Source organism: Drosophila subpulchrella, chromosome 2R (assembly GCF_014743375.2).
Source record: "Drosophila subpulchrella strain 33 F10 #4 breed RU33 chromosome 2R, RU_Dsub_v1.1 Primary Assembly, whole genome shotgun sequence".
Taxonomy (NCBI): domain Eukaryota; kingdom Metazoa; phylum Arthropoda; class Insecta; order Diptera; family Drosophilidae; genus Drosophila; species Drosophila subpulchrella.
The window spans coordinates 19,058,191-19,079,812 of record NC_050611.1 but is presented as its reverse complement, the minus strand read 5'-3'; the positions used below and the strand labels follow the sequence as shown (position 1 = coordinate 19,079,812).

The following is a 21,622-nucleotide window of genomic DNA, read 5'->3' as shown; positions in this document are numbered from 1 at the left end:
GGCTTCTTATTTGATTCGCAACTTTACACGCTTGCGACTTATATTTATTAATATATGTATTTCTCATATTTTATTCATACTTGCAATACGTTTTACAAATGCACTTAGTTAGGATGGTGGTGAGGGATTATACATCGATAGCTTTTTGTGCCTTAATGAAAATGTGGTTCTTATAAAATCTTAAAAACAAAACAGAACAATGGGTTCCAAACGGGGGAATTTTGAGATTTATGGCTGCTCTTGGTAGCAGGAAGGCATTTTTAACCTAGTGACTTATTTATGTAACAAAACTGTATTCCGGGAACTGTAATCGCTTATCAATGGAATCGAAAATGCTTGATTTGGTTCGTCCTTGGCTTTCTGGTTTTTTCGAGTGGATTGTGCAGAAGTCTGGGATTGTAATGCTTCGATAAGGCATTGATTAATTTCGTTTTACCATCTAAATATATTACCTAAAATCATATTCAATTTTTCTTTCGGGTTTGCTTTCCTCTTGAGGTTCTAACAATTTTTTTTGTAGCAAAACATGTGCGGATTCAACCCCATCTAAATCACAGGCTTCTAATATAAGAGAGATTTTAAAATTAAAATCGAATTTCGTCCGAAAACTGGCTTAGCTTACAACGAATTTAAAATAAGGTCATAAGGAAACCGATCAAAAACTAAGAACTAATTAAGTCAACTGGCCCTAAAGTTACAAATATAAAACAAGACATTATTATAAGACCAGCATGAGTGTGGGTGAGAGAGAATAATGGGGGGGATGGTATCTGGAGTGGATGATTGGTACATCTATTCCTGCTTGTGGGTGGGGATCTTATGGTGCTTGGGGTGGCGATGGTGGTGCTGGTGGTGCTGATGCAGCTGGTGCGGATGATGGTGGCCAGTCCGATGTCGGTGGTGGTTCGAGATCGGCTCCATCTGCTGTTCACTGTTGCTCGCCGAGGACATTAGCTCCTCCGCCTCGATCTCAGCTTCGGCTTGGGCGGATTCGGAGTCAGACTCCGGCTGTTGGTGGCTATGGTTGTGGTTATGATGGCGCCGGTGGTGCAGGTGGGTGCGACCCGAGTGCTGGCACTCGATCTCGCCGCTCTCGTCCAGCTGGTTGTCGATCGTGGGTGAGTTGGATGTGGTGGATTCGATGTACGCTCTGCTCTTGGGTGTGTTGCAGATGCTCTTCACGTAGTTGCTGCCGTTGAACATGATGTCTAACCTTGGTTTTCTGCAAAAGAAGTAGTCCAATTATTGAGAGATCCTTTGAAGGTATGACTTCTTATTCTAATTAAATTTTCATATTTCAAATAAAGTGATAAGCTCAAACGGAATGAAATTATATATGATTTTTGGCATGCAATTTCTTGGTAAAGATTATTATTATAATCTGGGTTTATACATTTCCGAATACCAAAACTTCTCACTTTGAGTCAAATTTACTAATTTTGAGTATAACATATTAATGTACATTGCAATTTTGAATATTTTTTATATTATCCGTTCTCGTTCTTCTCTATTCCTACACTTTTATCAAGCTCAAAAATGAAAAATTTTTGAATCAAGGCGCCATGTGTTCTTCCTCTTCCATGAACATGAGTCATATTTTTCCTGGTTTGGTAACACAAAATTTGCCTTAAAATCTACATTTTGTATGTTCTTATCTACATTTACTCTACATTTACTCTACATCTACTCTACTTCTATATGCACTGCTTTAAAGAACTGCTTGGAAGCCGTTATTCCAATGAACATTTTAAAAAACAGAAAACGATAATGTAATAGAATTTAAAAAAATATTTAATCAACAAAAGTAGTGTGAAAATGTTCGATTTTATTAAGATAGTTCTTAAAACTCATTTATCAACAAAAGCTTGCCAGTTCTGAACTCTTTTTTAAGGAAATTAAAATTAGAACTTTAAAAAAAATGATCTTTAATATCAAACAGTTTTTTTTACATTTTGTAAGCCTTATTTGTACTACTTTAAAATCCACTTTGTTTGAAACATAGAACATTTCTTAAGAAAAATGAAATTATTTATATTATCATATTACTCAAATCATAATTTAATAATATTTAAATTTTTAATATTTCAATTCTTAAGAAAACTGAAATTATATATATTATCATATTACTTAAATCATAATTTAATAATATTTAAATTTTCTATGCCGCACTTACCTTGGCAATGGCCAACTCGCCAGATGAGACTTAAACGGTTCTGTTCGGTAAACGCGCCATGGGACTGCAATCTCTGCAAAATACGCGGGGAACCGGGGAACCATTAAACATTAAACTCTGCCAAAAAGATGTCGTAGGTCATGCAATGCAAATTGGAAATGGCGCAAATGAAAGGGCATGCAAAAGAGCACAAGACAGAAACAACAACGTCAAACATTTCGGGCAGCAGAAAGCGCAAAAACTAAACAACACAGAAAGCCGAGCACTGCGCACAACGGTGCGTATGAGCAATTTCGATTAGTAGCACCTTGAGCGGAATCTGCATCTGCATCTGCGCGTGTGTATCTTACCGATCCGGGGCGTTAGCTCTCAATAAGTGAGTCAATCTTAAGCGGATCTCTACTTACTTCCGCTCCACTTTCAGAACCCCAAAAACCAAAAACCCATGAATTTCAAATCTACGGACGGAAGCATTTCGTAAGGAAAACGTGCAGGCTACGAATTGTAAATTGAAACTTAGATTCTGCTGACTGGCCAGCACAATCAGACGACTAGGTATTTTTTGTGGATTACGTCTACCCAATTTCGAACTCGGTCTGGAATTACATTGGAATTACAATTTTTTTTTGTATTTCTTTCTTTGGTAAGCTCAATTTACGTCTGCCGGCTGGCCGGCCCCCAAAATTCCCTGAGTAATGACCTTTTGGGGAATGTAAATAAAATTCATATTGCCGGCTGGCTGGGAAGGGGGCCTGTCGCTACCAAGATGGATGTGGTTTGGATGAGATAGATAGAGAGTGACTGATGGGGAGGCTGGGGCGTCTCCACTCCGTTTCCCGGTTTCCCGGGGGGCAGTTAGTTGGACATGGCAAACAACACGCTTACCTGCCTGATCGCAAGTGGGCGGCTCGAAGTAGAGCCCCGGCTTGAGCGGGTTCTCCTCGTCGTCGTGGACCTCGATCACCAGGGTGCCCACCACGCTGGAGGTCAGCTGGGGCTGGGGGCGGAGCTGCTGGCGCTGCTGCTGCTCCCAGTAGGCCAGGGCGCACTTCACGTCGATCTCCACCCAGCCGGAAGAGGAGCTGCTCAGCATGGCCGTGTTGCAGGTGCGCTTCTTGCGCTCTAAGGATGAAAAATAAAATATATTAATAAATAAAAAATAAATAAAATATAATAACATTTTTATATAATGATATTAAAATATTTATGAAATACTTCCTATATTAATTTAGTTCATATTATAAAGCAAAGATTTTAAAATGCAGAAAATTCCAGATATATATGTCTCATAACTGAAGGTTTAGAAAAACACTTCCTATATTTATTCAGTTTATGTTATAAAGCAAAGATGTTAAATTGCAGAAAAATCCGGATAAATAAAAACTAATAAATTAAAATATTTAAAAAAAAAACTTCCTACATAAATCCAGTTCATGTTATAAAGAAATTATGTTAAAATGCTGAAAATTCTGAATACATAGATTTAAATATATGTAGTATGTTGTTTTAATACAATAATGTATTCTTTTGTAATCTAGTTTATGTTATGTAAGAACATAAGTTTAAAAGCGAAAAATTCAAGAAATAACTGAATCTACTAATTACGCAATTTATACAAAAAAAATTAATAACAGACAAATACAATTATTTTGCCAAGTTGAGGCAAATAATGCTATTAGGAAATAAATGTAAATAAATATTTCTAGATTTGTATATTTTAATAAATACATATATGTACGCCTTGTTGATACATTTTAAAATTTGTTTAATATTTCTTAGAATTTCAAGGTTTGTATATTATAAGGAATAATTGTTGATATTGTTTAATATTTCTTAGAATTTCAATCATAAATTATTTTCTTGATAAATCAAATCAACAGTTTCTTTAAATAAACCAATGAAATATTCCTTTCAGTATCGTATTATTATTTTAAAAAATGTTAATGGGTTTTCCCAGAAAAGTTTTTCTTTTGTTTAGACATTGGTTATTAAGAATGTGTTATTTTTAAGCTGATAAATTAGTTACACTGCATTTATGTATTATTTAATTTTATTTTAATATGATAAAAAGTAAGTATCTATAAGATACTTATGATTTTTGAGTTTTTTGGATTTCTTTTACCTAACTTACGTTTCTTCCTCTGCTGGAGGACAATGGAGACGGTGACCCGGATCTGGGGACCCACAGGGGGCTGTTCGGCACAATTGGCCGGGCTGCTTGAGGTCTCCGTGCTGGCCGGCTGAGCTGGAACCTGACCACCACTCTGATCGCGGTTCTGGCCGGGATTGGTCTTGTAGAGGCGGAGCACGGCGCTGCTCAGGCGGTCGTCGCTATTGGAGGTGAAGACGCTGCTGGCGAAGGTGAGGGTCACGTTGTTGCCCACCGGCCACTCCTGCGGACTGGTGGTCTCCGCGTTGCAGATGGGAAAGCCGGCCTTCTCCTTGGACACGCTGCCATTGGGCTCATTCGAGATGGCCTTTTGCACGTTCTTTAAGATGTCGTTGAGTCTGGAATTACTTGGGATATTAATAAGACTAATGGGACTTTGTGACATATTTTAAATGTTCTTAAATATGTTCCATGATGACTAAAATAAAATCAAAAACTAAGCCCAATATACCCCCTTAGCCAATGGGTACCGCGAAGTGGCACCAATTCATGCCCCATCTCACAACTATTTGTATGCTTAAGTTGTCCCGCCCAGAAAATTTAGTTCAAGTGTTTATGTAAGGCTCACTTAATTGACATTAGAGCGCTGTCAGCGTTACACACACTCACTATAGAAAAACCAAGCCATAGAGCACGGGCCATTTGCCGAGAATTTATAACTTTGATTCAATTTAGTCGGATAACACTGGCTGCGAACAAACTATTTCTTATCGACGGACTGGTAAATCAGTCGCCAAAATACTTGGGAACCCCCCACCCATAATGAGTAAACTGTTCTCCATAGAACACAATCGCGTGATAGCCAGAGTTCAGTGCTCTTTTTGTTCATAAAACTTATTTCCAAACTGATTATGATTTATTTTGGGTTTTTATCAATTGGCTATACCTTTTCACTTTTCAAGATAATCCAACTACTTTGGATTGCTCGCCCTCGAAATCTGAGATTTCAAGAGTTCTTGAAAAACATAGTTCTAAATGTTTTTCGATTCCGAGGCCAACAATTGTTTGTAAAAATAAACTACGCATATGGGTGTTTATTGGGTTTGCTAGTTCTTAAAAAAAGGTTTGTCATTCAGATTAAAAATGAGTTCACTGAGGCCTTTTGATTGCTGCTTATCCGGAGAACCATCAAACGACTTAGGGACTACTTAACTATTTTTCTTTCTTATAGAAGAACTAAATCTGCGCTGATTGGAGGCATTTCCACATTTTACGCTCGTTCGGGATATTTCCTAAACTTGATTATGAGCTAAGTGCGAATAGTGGAGCAAATGACAGACCCGTGTCACTTAAAAACCCATTGAGATCGAGACAGAAATCTGTCTGTGCGAGTGTCAGTACACGGAAAAAAAGTCCAGCTTAGAAAAACCTCTAGACCTACTGATAAATGATATATGTAGATCTTAAAAAACAAATACAAAACCTGACAGATTTTTAAAAAAATTTCATCATTTTTACATTAGTTTCAAATGTTATACAATTTATAATACATTTCTGGAACCTTTCTACAAGTGTACCATCATCATATCATCTGGAGACCGGGCAGACAACAATAGTTAGTTAGCTATGATCTAATCTGGCCACACTCACTCGCCGCAAAATTGGACAATTGTATGCGTCTGGATCGGTAATTGAGACGTGCTTGACATTTCGCTTTTTATTTTCCCCCTCACGAAATGCACAAAAAGATCAAGTAAATAACTGATTAATTGTTTTGGCTTTTTGTGTGTGTGGCCCGCGGCGCAGTTTGTCTAGCCAAAAAATAATTATGAAACACGGTCGATTCGCCCGCTGACTTCCAGTTTTCGGTCTTTCTCAGTACCGAATCTGAACCAAGCCCATGGCTGAATATATGGGTTCTCTTGTTTATGTTTATGTTTACGTTGTGATCGCATCGATCGACTCGAACTGAATCGAATCTGTCCGAAGCTGTCTGGCTAACTGGCCAACTGGCTAGCTGGGCTGGCCAGGCAGCTTCAGAATGCGGAGTCGTCTGGAGTTGGCTGTGTGGCATGAACTTGAAAACTCGTTGAGTCGTGCCGTTTGTCTGGCGTTTGTCTAGACAGATTGTCCGCTGGTTGTTTGCTCGCTGCCTGTCTGCCGTCCTGCACCGAAAAAAATCGCACGAAATCGAGGTCAATCTGATCTGATTCATAAGGGAAACGGATGCTATTTAAAGGTTTTTGGTAAAAAACTACCTGGTCTTATATCAATTTAGCCTTTGGGATCTTTTAAATGATATGATATATTTTTTTGCTTAGTTATACGATTGCGTCTTAAAAGCTATTTAGGAAATATATCTTTATTATGCTAGTATATAATAATAATACAATATTATATATTTCCATTATGATCTGATTCTATGGAAAACGGATGCCATTTAAGGTTCTTTGGTAATCAACGAATATCTTTTTCTTTACTTAACTTGTGTACTTGGTCTTACTTCAATTTTACTTTTAAGATTTTTTAAATGGTATTCTAAACGATATGATATATTATATTATATATATAGTTACATAAACATGGTTGCCTCGTAAAAGGTGTGAGGGAAATATAAGTTTTCAATACTGAAATATTATACTATCCTCTGTACATTTATCCTAATAAAAATAAAGTTTTTCCGATTTCCATTTAGTCATCCCTTTTAAGGTTTCTGATTTATATTGTTTGTTTGCTTTGATAATCTATTCAAAATATTAAATGAGATGTATATTATTCAACTGACCTTTATAAGACCATTTTAGTTGATATATGATTTTGGATCTCATAGTTTAAATTTGACAAAGGTCTTTCGTAGAACGATTCAGGCTATAAGAAATATTGGATTTAAGATTTGGTTTTATAAAAAATTCCTTACAATTGAAATAAATAAAAATGGCAAAATGATTTTAAGCTGCATAGATTTTTGAGGTTGCGAAGTGGTTAAGGATATAGGAGTATGTATATTCTTATGAAGGTGTATCTAATAATAATATTTAAAAGTAGAACTTAAAATCATTTGATGTTTGTTTGTTTCTTATGCACCAATATGTGGAGAGTGCTAGGAATAACTGAGCTGGGATAGGTATAGCTTTTTTTCAAAGTGCACTGTAGATGCTACCGAGATACTCTGGCTGCCGTGGATGCCATTTCTGTTCATGCGTGAGTCACGCATGCGCAGAGTCTTTGGGTTCGGGTTCGGGTTCCGTCTTGTGGGGCAGGTGCCCTGGGGGCTGTGGAGGAAATTTGCATTGGCCTCCATTTGCCCGGGGCAGACATCTCTGAATGCATCGCCTCAGTGTCTGCGTCTGCGGTTTTGCAGTTTGTTGCCTTTGGCCACATCAGTAGCAACAGCAACAGCAACAGCAACAGTAGCAACAACGGCTAGACAGTGTCTCGCCGGCTGCACTTCATTATCATGCAACCAACAGAAACAGCAACAGCAACAGCAACAGCAACAGTCGAGGTGCACAGCAACACGCCTACAACCTACAACTGTTTGCATTGCACCATTGCTGGATTGCTGGGGGCAGACATGTCTGCTATACCCGATATTACTCATACGTCATAAGTTTTTTGTTTCGCATTCGCCTGCGAGCGGAACTCTGCCAAAGCAATCAAATAAGATGAAACAATTTAGATATCAGCTGTTGGCCCCCACGAATGCCCGACCTGCATAGCAACGACCTACAAAAAGTTCATTACCGGAGACGGGGACTCAGACGGAGGAGTCGGTGCCGGATAGCCAGATAGCTAGACATGGCCCAGACTGCTCCCAGACATGTGCCAGACATCCGCGGGCACACAAAGATACAGATACAGATACAGATACAGATACAGAGGTCGCCGCCGGAATTCGATGCAGCCTTTCAGTGTGTCCGCATTGTGCAGCGGCGTCGCGACAGTTGCACTACAGTATCTGATGGATACAACAGATACCATTGATGGATCTGGGCTGCCAGGCCCTCGTCACTTTGATCTACTTCGTGTTGTGAGGAGTTGGACGGTTGGTTAAAAGGCCTTTGAAGTCTTTGTCTGGCCTATGGTAATTTTTAATAATGTTTAGATATATCCGATGTATGCAACAGATACCATACAAGATTAAAGTTGGTTCAGATTCCATTTAATAAAATCTATTTAATATGATGATGATAATATGATGAGGCTTTATCAGGTATCTGGTTACCTTTAAAATTGTAAGGACATTTTCACAATGATCTATTTGATATTATCGATTTGGATAAAGTTATTTATAATGATGTTTTAAAATCATTTATAAGATCATATATCTGATGGATACCTAGAAAGCCTTTGTCACAAAATTTAAATTGGTATGTTATTGCGTATTGTTATCAAAAAGGTTTTGCCTTATTATTCAAAAGCTTGTTTAAAATCTATTACGTTTTATAAAAAGACATTTTGGAAAATATTTATTTGGTATACCAAATGATATGTTATCAAAGATTCGATTGGCTAACTGATTTATAATCTTAACTTAATACAAATCTCTGTAAAACTAGAATATCCTGTGATTCTAATCACTCCAGTTCTCCGATAATCAAAAACAAAAGACGCAATTCATTGGCACGCTTTTCGTATATAGCTAAAATAATTTATTGATCATAACTTTCGGTCTGCTAAGCGAGGCCATTACATTTATGACTTTTCGTAAGAACGTCATGCATTTAGCGATGCATTCAATCAATAAATAAATATTAATCGAGAGCACATGTGGAAAGTCCCTTGGGAAAATATTAATTTTCTTTACGTATGGTGGGAAATCGTGCTGAAGATAAACCCAATGAAGCGCACCATGTACAATGTACTTTAAAATATATACCCCGAAAAAGTACGGCGCTATAGATTTTTTTGGGTGCTTGGCCACAAAGGCGTAAGATGCACAAATGTTTTTAGCCTTGACTGAAATTGGCCCGATTTGGACAAATCCCTCACTTAGCAAATATTTTGGCAATTTGGCAGCAGAAAATTGTGTTTATACACAATGTATGGCCGAAACTGATTGAGCGTTTTATAGCAAAGTGCAGTGTTTTGTATACAAAATAGCAATTTTTTAAAATTCCTGGCTAAACATTTTTCAGCAAGTCATTTTTGTTCTTTTGCTTTAAATTTCTATTTGGGGAAAGGTGTACCTATTCTGGGCGAAATTGTGACAGTGATTGACAGCGCGTGTTTCTGACAATTTTGAGGCATTTCTTTATTTTTGGTACTTACCGCTGAGTGGCGATCTGCTGAAGAAACTGTTGATTGGAGGTCTGGCCGGCAGAGTCCCTCATGTTGGGATTACTGCGGTTCTGGATGCTCAGGATCTGCTCCTCGGTCAGGTTGAAGCGGTTGAGGATGGTGCGGTTGAATGGGTTCACCACCTCCGACTGCACCCCCTCTATGAAGAAGGAGGGATCTAGGGGGATGGCCCTTGAGTTACCGGACATCGTGACCAATGTCAGGACCAAAATTAGCTCTCTAATGCGACTCCTTCCGCACCTTTCACCACGCACAGCACTTGCCATTTTTATGATATGTTCTTTGGCCTCAACCAAACTGAATGTTTTTCACAGGAGAATGTTTATATTTTTCCTTATAGCAACCACTAGATCATTTAACAATTAAGCTGTATGTATTTTTTGCACATTTTTCACTGCATTTTTAAGGCCAATCCAAGTATTATCTTTTCCTCTTCAGCTGGATACCGGCTGGCGAACTTGTGTATTTTTATAGCTGATTTGATTTTTTGTTTCTTGCTTCAGCTTCTCGATGTGTTCGCTCTAAGAACCAAGTATGAAGTGATTTGCGCCAGTCGGTTTTTTAGTCTTAAATAAGAAAAAATTTGGTTGTGCCGGGGCATATCTACTTTGTTATGGTCGTAAACGCTGCGTTGCTGCCGACACCGCAAGAAAATGGGGGCGGCAAAAGCTTAACTGAATATATTTCAGTGCTAGCTTTTTAGAGGGCTTCAACTTAAAATATTTACGTAAAGCTTGAAATATTTGGAAATTAAAATCGGCTTAAGAACTAAGATATGTGTGGTTCTAAAAGTAAATAAAATTGGTTGCCCTTTTTCTTTCAAATTTTAGGTACAAGTTTAATTAAATTAGGTACATAAAATGTCTATATTAAAAATGATTGCTCAATCTGTAATAGTAAACATATTTTTATATTTTAGTAGGTTAGCATTATTAAAAATTATAAAAACGTACCTATTTCTTTTATTTATTTAAGAGTTAAGGCTAATACTTATAGAGTTACTAGTATACTATAGGTACAATGTACCTAGTACATATATGTATATTAAATTGTACTTTATGAGCTCAACGATTACGGGGTCTTGGGCCTTCGACTCAAAACAAGGATGTTTTTACGATATATTAGTAACTTGACCGCTTATTAAAATTTAAAGCTTGTATTATGATTTTATTAATCTTAATAAACTACCTTAGGATATCTTTAAGAATTTGTTCGAACTAGTTTTACAATATTTTTTTTATTTTCTTTACATAAATATTCATTCATCTCTTATAAAGTAAAAAAATTATGAAAACATAACTTTAACGACCATGTATTTCTTAAAAGAATGTGTATATTCATTATTAATTTAAAGAACCCGTATAGTCAGTGATTTCCAGGTGAAACCGCATCGCACCCGAAATGAGTTTGCAGTGTAGCGCTTGCAGACTTCGGCTGGTGCTTCGGCTGGCGCTCGGCAATGTGTTGGCCGACCAATCAATCTGCCGGCGCAACTGACGTCGTCATGGGCATAGTGCTTGGATGTATCTGTATCTGTATCTGTATCTCTATCTGCATCTGTATCTGTATCTGCGGCTGTGCCTGCGCGCTCGAGATGAAGCTTATCTGTGGGCCTGAAAGTGATACTTCTGGTCTGGCCCTAACCTAGGTTTGTTTGGTGACTCCTTTGAGTGTCCGCTATCAGATACAACTATCTGATAGAAACGTGTCCCTATCACCGCACTTCACACACTCCAAACAAACTAAATACTCGACCACCACACAGTTGAAATCGCTGTGTCAAATTTTTGAATGATTTTGCACCCATCTAAGCCGGAGAAATGTCCGTAAATACTCTGGCATGGGTAATTCCTATTATGTGCGTGGGCGATTAGATTAATTTGAAGTGATATTCTCCAGGCGACCACAGAATTAGTATTACCTAATCAAATTGTTTTGATACGCCTGTTATGTGTGTTATCAGTTGGTGTTTTTTGTGTTTTCGGCGCACAAAATCCAAGATGCCTTTCCGCTTGACTTTCAGTTGTCGTCGGGATTTGTGCGTGCGGATTAATCAACTGACAAAAAGATAGGCTAGAAAGTGCGTAGTTCATCAATTGAAAGGTAGTTCATGAATTGGGCGGATATATCCTATTAGAGGTGCGTACGGTGCCTGGTACGGCATTAACCCCAGAAAGCCCATCCTTTGGTGGGTCTATTTTGCGGACTCTACGATCTAGGAATACCAAAGTTCTGAAGCTATTTCATATTATTCATGCGGATAACCCCAGAAAGTCCATCCTTTGGTCGATCTATTTCGGGAGCTCTACGATCTAGGAATACCAAAAGACTTCCGACGCTATTGCGTATTATTCATACTGATATACCCTATTGATAACCCCAGAAAGCCCATCCTTTCTAGGAATACCGAAACACTTCCGACGCTATTCCGCATTATTCATTCCACTCGCATACGGAAATCCCAACAGCCAGACTTCAAGGACGTTCTTGATTTATTTATTTATTTGCAGCATCTAAACATCTTCATCTTTCCCAGCATTTCGTCTGGACCAAAATTGAATTTCAAAATGATTGTATAATTCGCAGCACTTAATAAAGTCTGGATTCGGCTCCGTCCCGCTGTCCATTCATGTGATGTGTGTCTACACACCGTTTAAGTACTGAATAGACTGGTGGGTGGATGGCAGGGGAGGGGGGTTGTCCAGACGTCGGGTGTTATGTAAAATTGCAATCGCATCAAATGCCCAGATTCATAATCTCGCTGGGGGATACGGGGGATAAATGAAAACAAGATATATGTAGAACGCAATCAGCGCCTCTTGTCGCGAAGTTTATATAATAATGTTTGTTTATTCGAGCGCTCGCATAGAATTTGTCCCACTTTGTGGACAATGTGGATATGTGGATGTCAACAACAACTGAAAAAAGAGCCAGACATGTAGATATATCTAGACAATTGGAATGCCACATGAGTCAAGTCGCAGCCTTTTTTGATTTTTCATTAACTTTTCAAGGCTGCCCGTTCGCGTGGACACATAATTGGCTAACTTCTAAATGCATAATACTCAAAATCTAAATACTTCTGGTTTTCTTTTGATCTTGCGAGAACACTTATTTTTTGCTCGCGGTTATTTTTGAAAGCAATTTTCTGACAAATCCGTACTATGTCTCACGCTCGTGCCAATTTGTGGGGCTTAATTTTAAACGGTATCCGGCAATTGCCGCCAATGAGCAACAATTCCCATCCCATCCAGCTGGGTGTGGGCACGTGAGGGCTCTAAAGACCAGTAGCACCACCGGCACCACTATCACCACTCTATGGCCAACACCTGTCTGAAAAACATCTGCCAACTTTCAAGTTGTAGGCTATTTGCTGGATGGTTACAAGTGCCCAAACACATTTCTATATTTAATCGATCGCAACAGTTTAAAAAAAGTGTGTACAATTAACTGGTAATCACTAACGTGATTAAATCTAGTGAAATAGAGCGTAGTTATTAATGAAGTGAAATAGAGCGTAGTTATTAATGAAGATACTACTGCTACTAAGCAAACTGCGGATTATTAAAATATGGATAATGTAAATAAAAACCATATCTCCAAGAATGTACCATTTTGGAGGTATCTCTTTGAGATATCTACCATTTATCTAGGTCTACGATAAATACGATACATAAATGTAATATATCATTAAAACCTCAAAAAGAGTTAACTAAAAGACTTGATTTCCATAATAAGTAGAGTGTTAGATTATCAAAAGCCTTTTTGAAGTGAATTTTATTGTTGCTAGTTCTTAGCCAAATTTTATCGCTATGTTGTAGTACAAATGCTGACTCATCAGTTCTACCAAATATATTACCAAAGATTAGGTATAGGATTGAAGTACTTGGAATTGTTCAAACTAAATAAGCATCCGCTAAATACGTTTTATGCTGTCATTGGAATGCTGGAACTAATGGCTTATCGGTTTGTTATAACTATTTTTGGATTTATAGTGTGAAGTGGGTTTTAAGGTTCTAATATAAACTTTATTGAGCAGTCATAGCTCAGCTAATGAAACTATAAACACTATCAGAGTGGTGCGTGATTTGATGTTCGCGATTACCAAGAAAGGGTGTGGTATTTCCAGGAATTAGGTAATAACTAAAATTTTGGCATTGTAATTTAATTAGATGCAGTTCCAGGCACATTAAATATGCATGCACCGAAGCGAAATTATTTAACCATCAACACGTAGTTAACATAATTATCCCTCACTCCAAGGGGGATCGGGATTCCAAGTCACCTACCTTACACAATCAACACAAACGAAGATAACACTGAGAAAAATAAAAATATAACGAGGGGAATTTGACTTTAAGATTCTATGTATAGGGATTTCCTATTTATATATTATAGTGTTTTAAAGTTTTTAATTTTATAATGTGCAAAATTAACTCTTCTTACAATATGATATAAAATAAATTAACTGTGTGAGGTAAAGATATGATATTATATGATTCATATAAAAAACGAGTCCCCAACATTCGATTTAAAGCAATATTTTGTCATATATTAAAGATACGTGTTCTTAAATTTATAATCAGCTTTAAGCAAAACTTACAGTTTGTTTTTTGGAAGAACAATAGAATTTAATTAAAGATCGCTTAGAATCGAATATTAAGAATACGGGTTTGCATATAAGTCGAACTCTAGATATAAATAGTAGTAATAATAATGGGATTTTGGGATTGAAAAGTTTATCTTCTGTTATCATATCTGATAATTTATTATTTGTATAATTTTTCAAGATCACCTAGTTCATTTTTTCTCACTCTAAGAAGAAGCGAATGAAAGAACCCTCAATGGGCAGGGGCGAGACAGCCGGCGGTAAGGTCCGGTGGGCTGGTGCATGTCTATTAAAAACACTCGATGTTCGTCAGCCAGCGAACCAGACGTGTCAAGTCAGCACCGGCTCAGTTCCGAACCAAGAAGAAGAGGTGTTCCCAGACCCCGTCTAAGGCCCAGACATATAGCATATAGCATACAGCATGGGTGCTGGTTCTGGTTAGTTAGCCGGTGGCTGGAGGAGCGGGCACGGGCTCCGAGGGTGCTACCATCTCTCTGGATCTTGGCCACTGGCTTTTAGCCAGTACCGAGCACCGATTGCCGGGTTGCCGGTGCAACCGCCGAATGCAGTTGTCGTTATTGTTGTCTCAGATTGCATGTGGAATGCAAAGACCAGAAGCCAATTTGTTATTGTGTTGTTTTCTGCCCTCCAGGCCGGTGCTACCGTTTATTTCCAGCCGCTTCTTCTGCTGCCGTTTCGGGTATACCCTTCCTTTAAGGTTGAGGTATCACTCATAAGACCTGCAGTCTGTCATATTCATTAATGAGGTATTTTAGGAATTCTGGGATTGCTTATTGGTCTACATAAATTAAAACATAACTAGTTTTAATGGCAATACAGATATTGTATAACTCAAAGTCTCTATAAACCAATATTTTTTAAAGAAAGATGATGGTTTCAGTTGGAAGTTCGACCGTTTAAGCATAAACAATACTAATTGCCGGCAATAAACAATTTAAAATGACTGTTATTTTACCCGTATACTTTGATTATCAATTAAAGTTTTTCAGTAAGAACATGTTGACAGATAGGTAGGCCCCCTATCAATACTATTTTTTAGTAGGATCAGCTTTTTATTAGCTTAGCGGGTTTCATGTATTATTAAAAGTGTCATACATGTCAGATAAGGGTGTTTGGTATTCTCCATGGTACTGCTGCCCCCAGGCCTGATTGTTATTAATTTTTGCGCATTTTCATTTTCGGTTTTAAGACTTTCGCGTGCCGTCGTTTGGCTTCTGTTGGTGTTTTGTTTGGGCCCAGCCCCTTCCAGCCAGATCCAGATCTCAGCCGACGAAGATGCAGACCGAGACCGAGACCGAGACTCCAAGACTCCGAGAGCCAGACAGCCCGTCGCAGAGACTGCGGCTGGAGGTGCTGCACAGGGAAAAATATTGGGTCTACTCACGATCGGTTGGTAATGAAATAATATTTAAAAATAGCATATAATATCATATCATATCATATCATATCATATAATATCATATCATGTATCATATCATATCATATCATATCATTTCATATCATAATATATTATATCATATTTATAATATGATACATCATATTACATCTAAATGTATTCCGAGGAATTATAGAGGGGACCTCATTTTTAAAATATTTTATAAATAGTTGAACATAGTAAGAATAAGCACAAGATTTTTAAGAACTCGCTTAAAACAGCTTAGATATTGGATATCGGATTATATTGAAAAAGTTTCCAATGACACAAAAAAGGTTAGAATTATAGATAAAATATTATTCATTTTTAACTTTATTTATATACCTATGGTTTTATAAAAAACATAAACGGATGTTTAAAAAATTTTTTAATGAATAATCCAACGCCTAGTTATAATAAACAAAAATTGTAATATTGTTTGTTTTTTGTTAAGCAACATTACTTATGATATCTACAAATGTTTGCATTTAAAAACCACGAAAATGTTTAATGTTATCCTTGTCCTTTTGTTAAACCAAGAGTATATTTAAAATAACCTTAGTCCTAATATTTTATAAGCATTTTCAAAAATTGAAAATGTGTAAAGTACATATGTAATAAACTTGCGATCGTATCATATCTGATTTTCGACTGTGTGGTGGTGTTTTAGAAGCAGGGGCATGTGTAGCCGCGTCTTGTTGATTGTCAAAATTGACAATGAATGCGTTCGCCGGAGGAAGGAGGTGGATGGAGGGGCAGTCGGAGTGGAGTTGGAGGCTGACCCAGCCCATCCCAATACAACCCAACCCATCCCATCCCATCCCATCCCAGCCAGCCAGCCAGCCGGAGACAAGTGCATGTCTGCAGTTTGTCTGGAGGCCGTGGCAGACACGTCGGAGCTGCTGGCGATGTCGATGTTGGTCCTTAAGTGATGCAGATGCGCTGCCGTTGCTGCATCCAAATATGGACCATGGGCCCATGCGATGCGATGCGATGTGATGGTCGGTTCTGCAGCGGAGCAGGTGAACCGACCCGTCGGATGACTGGCTGGCTGGATGGATGGATGGATAGTAGTGGCTGCAGTTTCACACTTGTGCTGCTCGGCGGAAAGTTATTTAAATGATATGCACATGCAGTGCTCCTCCGTCGCGTCGCGTTGTCTGGTAGCTGTAAACTGAGACTTTGACTGATTCTCCATCGTCTGCGATTTTGCCTGGGCCTGGGCCCTCCGCCTCTACCAGCAATTATGAGCGTCTGGCCGTCTGGCATTTTACAATATTTTTAATTATCGCGCGCTTTTTTTCTAAGCACAGATAAGCATCGGAACGGCTGGAGCTGCTGCCTTTTCCCTGCCACTCCTGCCACTTCTGCCACTTTTCGAATTTCAATTTGAGGCTCTGAAGGCAGGCCGAATTGTCGCCGATGTTAATTGCCTCTGGTCAGTGGCCATCTTGATGACTAAGCGAGGAGGAGCCAGTCTTGGACCCTCTTGGGCTCCCGGCTCCCGGCTGTCTGCTGTCTGCCTTCTGGCCGTCTGACCATCACAGGCCGTAAATTAATGCAGATTCGAGCTGGAGCTGCCCCATGGCCATGGCCCAGCTCGGGCCCAAAAGTGGAATCGGCAATCTTGTGGCCATGGCCAGGTAGTAAAAGTGAAAAATAACTCCCAGCCAAATGCTGTCAGTGGTCATTTGGTCTATTGATTAGGCACCTGTCGTCGGCCTTAAAGGAGCTGCCCATTCAGACACAGACGAAGGCAGTGGGCTCTCCTCCAACAGAGATGCCAGGGAATAAATGTGCCTTAGCCCACTAAAAGCTAGAACAAAACTAATTCTGATTTATATTAAACTTTTTAAGAAGTCCTATGATATAATGGGCATGATTAGGAAACTTTTAAAACTATTAAGATGAGCTAAGACTTTTAAAAAAGGAATTAAAACTTCATTAATACCTTTTCACCTTATAAATATAATAAACTTTTATCCTTTCTGTTATCTAATCTGTAATTCCCGAGATGTCAACCTAGGCAATAGAGATTTATTTATACACATATATTTGTCCAATTATACTTATAAAATAATTTTATCAATAGACCTGACTCTATGACTAAATAGGGATGGTCCAACATGCTGGTATCACTCAACAAAATGATTAGAAAATAAAGAAAGTAGTTATAGTTCTATTTATTTTTGTACATTGTGTAGAAATGCGTATTCTTGCTCACTTCTGAAAAATGTAAACCAATTCTTTACACTCATTTTCATACATTACATATCTACGGGTATAATCAATATGCTGAAGTTACTATAATAAACTATCCTACTTTTATCGGATTCTTCAGACCGAAATAAGCTAAGAAGACAGCACTGTCCCCGAGTGATGCGTTCTGCGATGCTAAAGCACTGCCAAGGTAATCAAATAAATGAAGATGCAACCTGACCATAATTGGCGCAAATACCACTCATACTCCAGCATTCCCCTCTGGCTACGTGCAGCTCCTGCTGAAGTGAGTACAAATATAAGTGGGTATACCTATATAGCTATATCGGCTGTGAGTTCCAGCTTATTTATAGGACAGGAACGACGCGTGCCGGCACGCCAGGATGCCAGGATGGCTTGAAGACCAGACCACGTGGCGGACATTGGGTTCCCATTGTGGAATAGGACACATAAATGAATGAAATGGCGTTTATGGTAATTCGCATCGACCAAGTTTGTGCTTCAGTTCGCAAACTATGCTAATGAGACCGTGGATGTCTGGAGCTCCAAAAGCGGATTTCTTGGCTTGTCAGGAATATGACGAAAATGAGGAAGCATTCCGCTCTATTTAAGGGGTCGTTCGAAGAACTACTGCACACAGACTTTTGCTCAAAGGCTATTTATACAATTTATCAGAATTTACGACAATTTTGGTTTTGGGAACCCATTGTGCCGAGTCGATAAAACTTTTTACCATCGTTTTGGGTCGCGGCAATGTTGGTTAGTCGTTAGCAAACGAAAAACAAGGAAGCATGCTTTAAGGTTCCTTAAGTATTTGTTTAAAGAAAAATCAATCAATACAACAATTCTAAAAAATTAAAATATATTCAAAATGTTGTCACAATATTTAAATGTGTTTTAATTATTAACGAAACTTATGGAAAAGGGTAGTGAGTAAAATATATAGGATGAGTTAAAAACTAAAGTGTAAATGCTTAAAACTAAAATGTAAGTGTGCAAAACTAAGCAATTAAGGGAACTTAAGTTGCAAATTTTATTAAGAACCACTTGTTGCACTACTAGTTTCCTGATTTTAATGATATATTTTTCACATACTTAAATGATCCTGTCTTATTTAATAATCTAAATTGTTATGAAACTAGATATGTTATGAATTCATATTTATTTTATTGCAGTTAGGTCTTCTACATTCGAAACGAATTAGTGATTTTACACAGATATTTTTTCATATCCAGCTAAAAGTATGCAAAGCACTCAGAAATAATTGAATTTCTTTTCCACACACAATTTGCACTGGCTAAGTTGTCACAAATTCCCAATAACAATATAAATTACTTAACTTACAATAGTTATACACGAAGAATATCAGGATGTGCGAAGTGGTCCTGCCGTGCGAGTACAATCCGTTGGCCTGTCCTCCTTCGCCAGAGAAAAGCCGTCTGTTCACGATCCTGCTCCTCTACTGTTGGCAGCGGGAGTACGACGAGCGACCCTATCGACAGTTCCAGTTCAAGCGACTCCAGTTCGAGGAGCGGATCGGTCGGAAGTATCACTGCATTCGCGACTTCCGGATCATAGTCAACTATCTTCTGCGGCGTCCTCAATTGTCCGTGAAAATGTCCAGCCTGAATGTTAGCAACTGGGATGCGGGTCTGCTAAAGGACTTTGCCCGCTCCCTGATCCCAGTTTGGTATATTGACCTCAATTTGATGCACTTTCCCCACGAGTTCTTCGTCATGCTACGTCTCAATGCGAATAAGATGAATGTCAGTCAGCTGAGTTTGGAGGGTAAGATTAGATTTAAATTAAAGAAAAACCACTTTTGTCAAGGTACAATAGTAGTGATGGTATGATAGTATTACACTCAAAAAAAGTATTTGGACATTTCCCTAAAATATATAGGGAAATCCCCATCGTTAGGAAATCTTATATAGAATTGAGGTAATGGTTAAAAATGTTAAGATCAATTTGGTATTTCGGCGTAATACAATAAAATATATTAAATTTTTAAACTTTATGAAGAGTTCTTAAGGCTGTGGAAATTTTTAAAATGCTTCATTTGGAAAGTTTTATCTGAAAGATACTGTAAAGATAATATAATAGGGTATTTATGATAAGGTATATATGTTTACTATCAGATGTGTTGTATATTGAAAGGATCGATCGGCATGTTCTTTTTACCTCTTTAAGAGGTAATTCTGGGATGAAGATTGTTTTTTTATCAGATGGGTAATTTACTTAGTATTTTCCTGATCCCCAGGAACGCCCCTTACCGACGACGATGTGCGTATCCTGCGGGAATTCCTCCTGATCAGCAGGACCCTGCGCCGGCTGAACGTGTCCCACTGCAGTCTGACCCAGTACAACTTCGCCTTGATCGCCGACGGAGTGCACAAGTCGCTGGGATTGCGGAGCCTGAAGGCCGGAAGGATCCTGGGAATGAGTCTCAGCCTGGACACGGAGAAGATTGCCTCCGTGCTGGGTTCGCTGCTGATGCAGAACACCCTCTGGAGTCTGTCCTTGGAACACTGCGAGTTGACTGCCCAGGACATGATTCCCATTGCCGAGTACCTGGCTCTGCCCACATCGACATTCCGTCGTCTGCGCATCGCTTGCAACAAGATCGGTCCGGATGGAGCCTTCTTCCTGCTGCGCGGCATGTCCATGGGTGGGCTGCTGGAACTGCTGGACATTAGCTACTGCTCCATTGGCACCCACGGTGGCGAGTGGGTGGCCAAGTACCTCACCTCGTGCCGCCAGCTGCGAACGCTGCACTTGAACAACAACGAAATGGAACCGGATGCAGTGAACCTCATCCTGCTGGCCATGAAGAAGCGCTGCAAGCTGGACCGCCTGACATTGTATGGCAACCAGTTTGACTCGCGTACCGCCATGATAGTGCGCCGTTTGCTGGACGCCGAGGTGGTGCTGCACTCGGAGTTGGACATCAGCTACACCTACGACGAGGCTCTCGAGGATTACAGGGTGGTGCCTTGGAGATAGGAGGTGGATGTGAAGTTGTTATTTCCGGTTGCCCATGCATAAATAAATTAAAAACTCAGCTTTCGGCACAACAATGGTAATTTCTTTGTATTTTAAAAATAGTCTTATACAATAATATAAGAAAAAGAAATACAATTCACGTTTTCGTGCAGGATTGTTAAAGAGTTTTGAAATGTTTATAATCAACTAATTTTGATCATGTCTCCCATCAATCAGGATCTAAAAATAAGAAGTCTCAACGCAGAGAAAATTCTGACGTTCTCATCTAAGTTGAAAATGTTCTTAAAAATAGAACGACATTATTAAGTTGAAAATGTTTTTACTTTGCTCGAATCAAGTTGAATTGCCGGTATTTAAGTACATTGTATGTACAAATAAACTATTAGTTCAGTCCTTAGAGTATACTTATCAAAAAGTTGTTAAATCAACTTAATTTAACTTTTCTCTTCTCACCATTTCGTTTTTATATTTATACCAAAAAGTTCTCAATTCAAGAACAATGTTCTCAATTCAAGAACAATGCTCTTGGATACTTCTCTCTGTGTATAATATTTTGTTGTACATACATATATACATTAACGTGGTCCAATTTGAATTAAGAAGAACTTATAAATAATATAAATAATAATAATTTTAACCATCGCTCTTGTTTTAAATGTAAACTATGTTTAAGGGTATTTTTAAAATATATATACATAATTTGATATATAAATATAATGTAAATAAATTAATAATTTGTTAGCAGTGTATTAAATAGGTTTTATAGAATGA

General features: G+C 38.4%; 2 protein-coding genes across 6 annotated transcripts; one reads left to right on the top strand and one right to left on the bottom strand.

Moving 5' to 3' along the window:
* Positions 1–20: 20 nt before the first annotated feature.
* LOC119550635 (protein anachronism) lies at positions 21–10,118 on the bottom strand. 5 transcript variants are annotated; one of them, XM_037859471.1, is made up of 5 exons: positions 9,555–10,118; positions 4,296–4,690; positions 3,059–3,295; positions 2,174–2,246; positions 21–1,222 (listed from the first exon to the last, which is right to left on the bottom strand). In XM_037859471.1, the coding sequence occupies exons 1-5, from the start codon at positions 9,848–9,850 to the stop codon at positions 793–795; spliced, it is 1,431 nt and encodes a 476-aa protein (XP_037715399.1). In that variant the 5' UTR covers positions 9,851–10,118; the 3' UTR covers positions 21–792. The 5 variants fall into 5 exon arrangements, with proteins under 5 accessions (XP_037715399.1, XP_037715400.1, XP_037715401.1 ...); XM_037859472.1 differs by having other exon boundaries at positions 4,305–4,690; XM_037859473.1 differs by having other exon boundaries at positions 4,296–4,681.
* Positions 10,119–19,136: 9,018 nt separating this feature from the next.
* LOC119550782 (leucine-rich repeat-containing protein 34) lies at positions 19,137–20,925 on the top strand. Its single transcript, XM_037859714.1, has 2 exons — positions 19,137–19,636; positions 20,109–20,925. Exons 1-2 carry the CDS (start codon positions 19,219–19,221, stop codon positions 20,849–20,851), a joined length of 1,161 nt encoding a protein of 386 aa, XP_037715642.1. The 5' UTR covers positions 19,137–19,218; the 3' UTR covers positions 20,852–20,925.
* The last annotated feature ends 697 nt before the right edge of the window (positions 20,926–21,622 follow it).

Bases quoted from the DNA above. Each gene is read 5' to 3' on its own strand.
- LOC119550635 (XM_037859471.1), bottom strand. From the start codon at position 9,850: ATGGCAAGTGCTGTGCGTGGTGAAAGGTGCGGAAGGAGTCGCATTAGA. The intron at 3,296-4,295 runs GTAAAAGAAATC...TTTCATCCTTAG, and splicing joins GAGGAAGAAACGTAAGTTAG to AGCGCAAGAAGCGCACCTGC. The intron at 2,247-3,058 runs GTAAGCGTGTTG...CGTATTTTGCAG, and splicing joins GCCCACTTGCGATCAGGCAG to AGATTGCAGTCCCATGGCGC.
- LOC119550782 (XM_037859714.1), top strand. From the start codon at position 19,219: ATGTGCGAAGTGGTCCTGCCGTGCGAGTACAATCCGTTGGCCTGTCCT. The intron at 19,637-20,108 runs GTAAGATTAGAT...CCTGATCCCCAG, and splicing joins CAGTCAGCTGAGTTTGGAGG to GAACGCCCCTTACCGACGAC.